At 44.5% G+C, this 9,982-nt stretch overlaps 1 protein-coding gene across 1 annotated transcript in view; it reads right to left on the bottom strand.

Moving 5' to 3' along the window:
* LOC117393640 (zinc-regulated GTPase metalloprotein activator 1-like) overlaps positions 1 to 4,076 on the bottom strand; it is a 4,797-nt gene extending 721 nt beyond the window's left edge. Inside the window, exons 1-5 of the mRNA XM_055232486.1 lie at positions 3,930 to 4,076; positions 3,169 to 3,275; positions 2,174 to 2,260; positions 1,099 to 1,195; positions 223 to 314 (exon numbers count right to left, since the gene is read on the bottom strand). Of these exons, the coding sequence (XP_055088461.1) occupies positions 223 to 314; positions 1,099 to 1,195; positions 2,174 to 2,260; positions 3,169 to 3,268 (376 nt within the window). The 5' untranslated portion in view covers positions 3,269 to 3,275; positions 3,930 to 4,076. The remainder of the gene's footprint in view (positions 1 to 222; positions 315 to 1,098; positions 1,196 to 2,173; positions 2,261 to 3,168; positions 3,276 to 3,929) is intronic.
* Between the last annotated feature and the right edge of the window lie 5,906 nt (positions 4,077 to 9,982).

Below are 9,982 nucleotides of genomic sequence, written 5' to 3'. Positions count from 1 at the left end.
ATATATATATACAAACAGTATGTATTTATATGTGTATATATATGTGTGTAGGGGTGTGTGTGTGTGTGTGTGTGTGTGTATATATATATATATATATATATATATATATATATATATATATATATATATATATATATATATATATATATAGATAGATAGATAGATAGATAGATAGATAGATAGATAGATAGGGGGCGCAAGAGAAAGTTTTCCGTACTTTACCTGGATCTGCGAGTCCAGTAGTTTCTAACAGAATGTAGTCAAACTTTCCCTTTTTCTCCATTAGGTTCTCAATGGCTTTGAGCCCATTGTCCCTGAAACATAATAACAGACATAGACTGTATAAAGTAGTGAGTTTCACGTCACCCATAGTGTTAAGCTCCAGTCAAATGACACTCATCGTGGCTAGCAGTGATAGGGGCCAATTTGGAGCCGAGTTCCACATTTGGAATTCAGATCATGAGTCTCATAGCAACCAAAGAACTAATCCAGAGTGAGGCTGTTGAAGGTAATGCCTCTTCCCTTCGCTTAGCAACTGTCAATCAAACCTGTTGTTAACGCTAGCAGGAGTGACCTCAAACATTTTAAGACCAAAATGAAAAGTCCGACAGCAGCAGTTACACAGAAATGAGAGAGGGGCCACAGTTTTTCAATGTAAAGTGAATTGGAGCCAGAGTCGACTGAGCCGGAAGCACGTCCATGCTCACTTTCTATTTGGAGCGTGGCGGTTAGCAGATTAGCTATGTCCGTTTATATATATAGTCTATGGTAACAAACACATAAATATAAACAGCATTTGAAATTCAAAATCAGCAAGAAATTAAAATTATGCTAATACAGAATAATAAACAGATATAGACAGATAATGCCATTAATTTAAAGGATAATTAAACAAATAAACATATTAATATTATATTTCAGAATCAGAATCTGAAGACTTTTATTGCCATAGTCTGTGAACACAGTTCGCAAACTAGGAGCTTCGGTGAAAAAGTGCAACATAAACACACTGAATAAATACAAATACAAATAAGGGCATGCACAAAGTTAAAAAGATATGCTTAAAATTTATAATAAATAATAAATAAATTTACACACTTAACAGAGCAGCAGAGGCACCCATTCCTCAGCTCCAGCCACTCTTCATACAACTCTCCAGCCTGGCTCACTGCAAGAGACTTCTCAAGGGCACTACCTACAGGTAAGAGTGGGAACAGTAACTTTTGGTTATCTATATTAATATATGTTTGAGGAAGAGTTTTAATGAAGTGAAATAATTAGCACAAAGGTAAATGTTTATGTTAGAATATATATCCATCCATTTTCTTCCACTTATCTGGGGCCGGGTCGCAGGGGCAACAGTCTAAGCAGGGACTCCCAAACTTCCCTCACCCCAGACAGGTCCTTCAGCTCCTCCGGTGGGACCCCACAGTGTTCCCAGGCCAGCTGAGAGATATAGTCCCACCAGTGTGTCCTAGGTCTTTCGGTGGGACATGCCCGGAACACCTCCTGAGGGAGGCGTCCACGAGGCATCCTGAACAGATGCCTGAGGCACCTCAGCTGACTCCTCTCGACATGGAGGAGCAGCAGCTCTACTCCGAGCTCCTCCTGTGTGACTGAGCTCCTCACCCCATAGGTGAGGGTGGGAACGTAGACTGACTGGTAAATCGAGAGCTTTGCCTTTCGACTCAGCTCCTTCTTCAACACGACAGTCCGATACAGCATCCGCAGTACCGATCCACCTGTCAAACTCACACACTATCTGTCCCTCACTCATGAACAAGACCCTGAGAGACAGCACAAGCTGTGCGAGGGGGTGAGGCCGACCATATCTAGCCGGTAACGCTGAACCTCCCGCAACAGCTCAGGCTCCTTCCTTTCAGCAAGGTGACATTCCATGTCCATGGCTCCAGGGTGAGGGGCTGGTAACGCCAGTCCAGGCGACGTAACTGGTCTTGATCGTGTGCATATCATGGAAGGCTTCTGAACCGCTCTTAGACTGACCCGTCCCCCTGGACCTGTTTTCCAATGGTGACCCATGAAGCCCCCAACAACATAGCTCCCAGGATCATTCGGGTGCTCAAACCGCTCCACCGTATTAAGGTGGCGGTTCAGGGAGGGGTAGAATATATATATATGTGTATATATATAAACAACATAGGGTAAACTATACCCTCTCCGAATTCGTTGAGTATCACGGCGATCCTTTTGTTGTGTTGTTCTGTCAGAATATAGTTTAGAAGTGTGGTTTTTCCAGCCCCTGAGAACAGAAAAATATTTGTTTATTGTTGAAGTATTTAAATAGAAAATGCATATTACATTTATATGACATTTAATTTAGGTTTTATTTGAAGGGCCAACGTACAGAAACATTAACCTCATAAAAATAGATATGTTCCACACCAGATTAGAGTTATTGTGTTTCTATCTGAAGTCCCTATGCTACGATGCTAACTGTACAATGAAACATAACAGGAGGATAGTATCTATGCCTGAAAGGACAGAAGGAAGAAGTAATAATAATAATTAAGAATGTTGAGTAAATTGACAAATACTGCCCACTAAAAAAAACAACAACTAGAAACTTGCATGTGGGAATATTTCGACAGCATAAACTTTAGAATATGTTTTCATTTGACAGTGTGATGTTTGAGGTCTAGTAGGTTCTGGGAGAGCGCTTTGTAAAGTTACCAGGTATTATTTGAAGAAATCTACAAAATGAAATAGAACTTAGTAATATTCTAATTCTATTCTGACAATGATTAATATGCGAAATGTACTGTTCAGGTACCGGTACAGAGAAGCAGGGATTGTTCAAGCACTACTACCCTTCTAAACATTGAAAGGTCCTAGTCGTCATGGTTACACTTTCAGGTAATTCATAAACTAATTTGCATTTGCAGTTTGGACACAATTAGTGGCTGATAAAATGTTCAGTGAATAACAGTGTTTCTCCATCGCTTATATTTATCACCGGACTTGCACAGTCACAGTTTCATATGAAATAGTTTGAACATAATTAGCTGCTATAAAACAAGTGCACATAACCATACCAGCTCATCTCTTATATTCATCACCAGACCCTGTACAGTCTAACATACTTCTGTATCTCAGGTATAACACTGGAGTTCTGTACTATTTGTAAAACATATCTTCATCGTCTCTTACCTAAATATCCAGTGATGATAGTGACCGGTATCTGACCCAGAGAGACTGGAGGCTTGGGGTCAATGGGAACCAACTCTGGACATTCATCATCTTCTTCCATAACTGAACTTAAAACACACACATTACATAATTATAAAAAATATATATATACATTACGTAATATGAATTTCTATCCTTTCGAGACCTGCTAAAAAAGGCTGAGGGTTTAATTTTTAACATGTTCATATTTTGAGCAAACAAAAATATACTAATAAAATCAGCTGGGAAAAAAAGATAGATCCAATATTTTCTGTTCAACTCAAATCGTTATCAAAATCGCTACATCTGAAGCTTAATAGGATCTCTTTGCCAGAAATACTTCAAGTACATTGTTAAACAGGTACTTTAATACTATTGCTTAAGTAGAATTTTTCATGTGAAACTTTTACTTGAGTTTTTTTGTTTGCTTGTTTGTTTGTTTTTCTCCCGTATTTGTACTTTTACTTAAGTAACAGAATTGAGTACTTTCTCGGCCACTGATCCATGGGTTCATCGAATTTAGGGTATTTTATAAATTTTAAACACGACAGCTTTGAAAATGCAAATGAACTAAAGAATAAACAGTAAATAATAAATAAAACTCATTAGTTGTCATCACGTCAGGTAACGTAACATATTTAGATTTAGTTTAAAGTTATATCCAGGTTATAACAGCTCTACTCACAAACAGCACAAGCCACACAAACAGGAGATATCATTACTTTAATATTGCACGTGCTTACTTCTTAAATCCACGAGCACAGCACAAATACGTTGTCGCTTCACCTCAAATCAATCACTTCAATTGTCTAGTAATAACAAAAGAGTGGATTAAAGGCTTATAAAAAAAATGGTGCTTGCTCTGCACCATGGGAGTTGCGCAGTGTAACGTTGTAATGTTTCCGTATGGATGAAAGAAAAAACAAGCTTTGGTTCCGCCTTTTTCACTTCAGTTCAACAAACTCAAAAATATAGGCCCGGAATTGTGATCATACTAGAATAAAAGGTGATAAAGAAAGAACTGGAAAATGCTTTTAAAATGGGCGTAAAGGCACGTTTACTTGTTCAAAATGGCATGTGTTGTGATAGCATTCAACAACCACGAGAGGGAACCTTCATCCTACCAATCATAACTGCAGCCCTGCCCTGTAGACTGTTTGTATTTGAAGGTGCAGTTGTTCCAAATAGTTTAAATGTGTAAATGATTTGTAAATACAAAAGATATTTAACGGGTTTAGCGTGAATCACATGACTGTCACAGAGGGGTTTATCGTGAATGACGTCAGAGAAGGTTTAGCATGAGTCACATGACTGTCGTAAAGAAAAGGGGCGGAGCTTAGTGTAAATCATACAACAAAAAGGGCGGGGCTTTGCGTAAATGACGTCAGGGAAACAGGGGTTAGCATGAGTCATATGACTGTCGCAGAGAAAAGGGGCGGGGCTTAGCATGAGTCACATGACTGTCGCAGGGGGGGAAAGGGGCGGGGCTTAGCATGAATCTAATGTTTGTTTCAAAGAACAGGGCGGGGCTTAGCATTAATCACACAACTGTCACAGAGAAAAAAGGTGGGGCTTAGCGCAAATCATATGAAAAAAGGCGTGGGGCTTAGCATGACTCACTGGACTGCCATAGGAGGGGCAGGGCGAATGGGATGTGTGAATGTCAGGACAAGGAGCGGGGCTTAGTGTAAATCACACGACTGTCACAGAGGAAAGGGGCGAGGCTTAGGCCGTGTCCCAATTCGCCAAACTGGCCTTAGAATCACCATTCAAAGTGTGCATCGAAGGGCAGTTACGTAATTTCCGGCGCGACAAGGGCTGTCCCATTTCAACCCACCCTACTGAATGCGAACGACAAACCTGCCCTTCCCTTTGCACCGTTTCCTTGGAGATCGGACGTAACCGAAGCGTGAATCCGTGCACACTTCACGCACTTCTATATCCCATCATGCACCGCGGTTACGCAAAAAAGAGAAGAAAATGGAGTCCTTGCGCAATACACTTTCAAATGTTCGTACTGGTTTACCTCATCTACAACAGTGTGACATGAAACTTTTAAATCTGAATAAAGATCTGTACAGTGTATTGGATGATTAAAAAGGAGTTACATGGAATAAAGGAATGTGCAATTATTGCTAGACAATAAGAAGACATTATTATCATGAGAAATTATTATTGCAATAAGAATAATGTAAGAATGTTCGTTTCTATTGTAAGCGTCAAAGACCAAGAGACTGAAACATAAAGTCAGAAGGGTTTAATGATCCACACAGGTAAAGTGAACAATGAAGCAACGGACTCTCCAGAAAGGACAGAAGAGAGTCCTGAGACGTGCACAAAATCTTCATGAGTTCCGTACATTCCATAGGTCTGCGCCCCTCGTGGGCACGTGTCATTTACTTTCGTATTACTAAATCAAGACACTAGCTTGATGTAGCGCTGCACTGCTAGAAAATACCTTATAATAATCAGATGAAAAGAACTGGCACGACATAGAAGGGAAACAGTGCCCCCTACTGTTATTAAAGTAGTGTAGCCACTGGCCAATATACCGAATGTTAAACTGCAATATCCCACTATATGTACAACTAATCAGTGTTCTCTGGTTTATAGACTATGAATGTAAAAATGATATTGTTACCTCTGTCTCTGTTATTACGTTTTCACAAGGTATATTTTGTTTAAGTTATGAAGTAGCTACAATTGAGTAAAAAAATCACCTCGAACGTTATATTTGCCTATTGATATTCAATCTAAACAGAAAGAAACAGCTGTGACGACGACATCTTGACTTTTCTTCTATTAAATAATAAATCATTAAAAATAACGTACGTAATGTACGTATCGTACGCTCAAAGACAGCGGTGGAAGTGCGGTCCGTGGTGTAGACCTGTCCCACTTCAGCAAGATGGCAGCTACACTGAGGAGGACAGATTCTCGACCGGAACCTTCAAACTACACTTTGAAGAGTACTTCGAAGGGACCCTTCAAAGGGTGCATTTGGCGAATTGGGACACGGCCTTAGTCTGAACATCTCTCTAACTTTTAACGTTAGTGTGGCATTATGAGTGGTCACAAACAGTAGATGTTAAAGTTTTAGCAACACTCCAGTTAACTGGAAAGGATTCCAAAATAAACATTGTGTTTAATTAACAAAGTGAAGACATAACATATGTTTAAGTTAACTTCACAGCATCTGGGCAGAATACAATATATTAGACCACATAATTTTTTTCTTTCCATTCATAAAAACACTGGACCCGCCCCCTTGCCCAGGCAGTCCATGATCCACCAACTTGATACCCAGATAACGTACGTGACGTACTTAACGTAAGCACAAAGACAGAGGTGGAAGTACGGTCCGTGGTGTAGACCTGTTCCATTTCGGCAAGATGGTGGCTACACTGAGGACTATCCATTTTCGGGCAGGTACTTTGAATGATACTTCGAAGAGTACCTTCGAACGGTGCTTTTGGTGAATTGAGACATGGCCTTAGAGAGGTTGAGTCGACTTCAACAGTCATGGACCCAAACATAAGGTTTTTCTTAATCGCAGAATTTGTGATATTACATTCTGTTCAATTAAATATCGGCGTACAACTGCCAAATCAGAACTAAACAAACATCAGCAGTATCATGTTTTGACGTGATACTATCTCAAAATCACATGATGGTTTCACGAAATATGTGATAGTTTCATGTTAAGACTGGAAAACTAAATTATCATGAAATTATGTGATATGTAAAACGAGGAACAACAGTAGAGGGCTTTTGCACGTTTGTATGGTGAGATATAAGCTATGCTACTGATGTTGGCATGACTTGTAGTAGTAGTAGTAGTAGAGCCTCTAGGAGTAGGACTACTGTTTGTGCGTAAATGACAAAGCCGCATTACCAATGGTAAGATGAGCCCATGAGGGAGCACTGAAATGACCGTCAGTGCTGTAAGCTCCTCCATCAATGTCTGTGGCTGAGTGAACTCAGTTTGGAGTTATGAGTGTCTCGAGTCTCTTTACACAGACTGGCTACATGCCCATAGTCTACAGCTTTGGACACAGCAAGAAGCAGCTATCTGCCGTTGACCAAAGCCTACACCTTCAGTAAAGAAAAAAGCAAAATTATACGTGTATATCTTCTTAAGCAGCCTGTGTGTCCTCATTCAAAATAAGGACGATTTCAGGTCCTTTGTCCTGTGAAGCTCATCCTCCCGAGGCAAAGCCATAAATAGATGAAGGTGTCTGGGCATGAGACTAGTAGTCCTATTACTACTACTACTACCACTACAAGTCATGCCAACATCAGCAGCATAGCCTATATCTCACCATACAAACTATAATTTCATTATCATTTTGGATCTGTCATGATGCCCGTTTGTTCCTGTCCTCCTGTGCTCTCTCCCCCTCCCCTACCTGTCTGCCTGGAGCTGGGCGGAGTTCGTGACTCCTCCCGCACACACCTGGAGCGCATCAGCGCAATCACCGTCACCTGCTGAGGATATGAGGGCTCGGCAGACTACACTCGGAGCCAGACCGTCCGCGTGTAAACATTCCTGTCCTTGCTCGTTCCTGCTCCTGCCTCTGCGCTCCGGCTCCGGTACAGTCATCCCTCCCTCTTGCTACCTGTCCTGTCTTGGTCTCCGGCTTGCTGCTTGCCCCCCACCTTGGGTCCCCACTCTCTGGTCTACGCCGGCCCTGCCTGCCCCGGTCTCATCCCGCTCCTGTCTTCACTCCGGTCCTGGCTTTCCCGCCCCCGACCTGCGCTCCGCCCGCCTGGTCTGCCTCCCGCTCCCTGGTTCCTCGTGTGTGTTTGAATGAACTGATAAAAGACTATTATTCACGATTCTGTACAATAAACACTGTAAACTTGCATCCCTTGGTCCTAACCCGCACCGTTACGACAGAACGGTCTGGCCACAATGGACCAAGCAGACTCGGGTCCGGACCAGGCGCTCCGGCAAGCGCGCTCCCACCCTAAGGTGGTGTTAGGACAACACGAACAATCTATTCGGACTCTGTTGGACCTAAACCAGACTCTATCCCAACAAGTGGCGCAGCTCAACCACCAAGTGGCCGTGCTTCTTGTTGCCCCGCCTGCTGCAGCTGGGGTGCCGCCACGTCCTCCGGAGCCAAGAGGCACGGACCCAGAGCCATATTCTGGTCAGCCTCACCTCTGTCGGGGATTCCTGTTTCAGTGCGAGTACGTGTTTCAGCAGTGTCCCACTCGCTTTAACTCTGGGGCCGCTAAAATTCGCTATGTGTGTGGATTACTTCGGGGAAGGGCTCTCCAGTGGGCTGAGGCACGGCTAACCAACACACCTGCAGAGACTTTGGATTTTAACGAGTTCATCTCCAACTTCAAACTGGTGTTCGACCACCCGCACTACCGGGACAATGCGGCTTCCCGCCTACTGACTCTCAACCAGGGCTCCAGGACAGTAGCGGACTATACTATCGACTTCTGGACGCACGCGGCTGAGGTGGACTGGACGGACAGCACGCTGCGGGCCATTTTTGTGTGGGGTCTGAATGAGCATCTGAAGGATGAACTGGTGTCTCGTGACGAACCCTCCGACCTACGGTCCCTCATCACCCTCACTAACCGGATTGACAATCGGCTACGTCGGAGAGAGAGACGCCGATCACCGGTCCTGCTGGAGCTACGCGCTGCCCCGCCGCCTCCGGAGGAGCCCATGCAGGTCGACCGGACCCTTGTTTCGGCCGAGGAGCATCAGCGGAGACGTCGCCTGGCCGGAGCCTGCCTCTACTGCAGCGAGCGCGGGCACTTTGTAGCCACTTGTCCAGTTCGGCCAAAAGAGGGCGCCCACCAGTAGCGCTGGGAGTACTGGTGGGTGAGTCTCACATTCCGGATACCAATAATAGACTGCGGCTCAGTGCCAACCTGTATGTACGCTCAGAGACTTTACCTGTTGCCGCGCTTGTCGATTCCGGGGCCGAGAAGGACTTTATCGACGCCCATGTCGCGGAGCAGCTCGGCGTAAGTCTGGAACCCCTCGAACGCCCCCTAAACGCCCAGGGACTCAATGGACGATTTCTGGGTTGGGTGACGCACGTCACGGAACCCGTCACCATGGTTTTGTCCGGCAACCACCGTGAGACCCGGCGGTTTCATGTTCTGTCTTCCTCCACCTCCCCGCTAGTTTTAGGCTACCCCTGGTTACGAACTCATAACCCCGTCTTTGATTGGGCCCGGGGCGGAGTTTCGGGGTGGAGTCCCGTGTGCCATGCCCAGTGTCTCCAGTCTACCCTACCTCCCACCAGGGGCCCCGGTCCCACCACCGGTCCGTCCCAGGATGTCCCCAATCTGTCTTCGGTTCCGGCGGAGTATCACGACCTCGGGGAAATTTTTAGTAAAAGTAAGGCGCTCGCCTTACCCCCACACCACCCGTATGACTGTGCCATAGACGTCCTTCCGGGTCCTTCCAGTCCAAACTGTATAACCTGTCGAGACCTGAATGAGACTCCATGGAGGAGTATATCCGTGAATCCCTGGCCGCTGGGATTATCCGCCCTTCCACTTCCCCGGTGGGTGCTGGCTTCTTCTTCATGGCCAAAAAGGATAAGTCACTGCGGCCCTGCATCGATTACCGGGGTTTGAACAATATCACTGTCAAGAACAAATACCCACTCCCCCTTCTGGATTCCGCCTTCACGCCCCTCCACGGAGCCACCGTCTTTTCTAAGTTGGATCTGCGAAACGCTTACCACCTTGTGCGCATAAGGGAGGGGGATGAGTGGAAGGCGGCGTTTAAGACCCCCCTTGGCCCCTTCGAATATTT

Source organism: Periophthalmus magnuspinnatus, unplaced genomic scaffold, assembly GCF_009829125.3.
Source record: "Periophthalmus magnuspinnatus isolate fPerMag1 unplaced genomic scaffold, fPerMag1.2.pri scaffold_67_arrow_ctg1, whole genome shotgun sequence".
NCBI classification, from domain to species: Eukaryota; Metazoa; Chordata; class Actinopteri; order Gobiiformes; family Gobiidae; genus Periophthalmus; species Periophthalmus magnuspinnatus.
The sequence above is the reverse complement of the archived record's forward strand: the minus strand, read 5'-3'. Positions and strand labels throughout refer to the sequence as shown.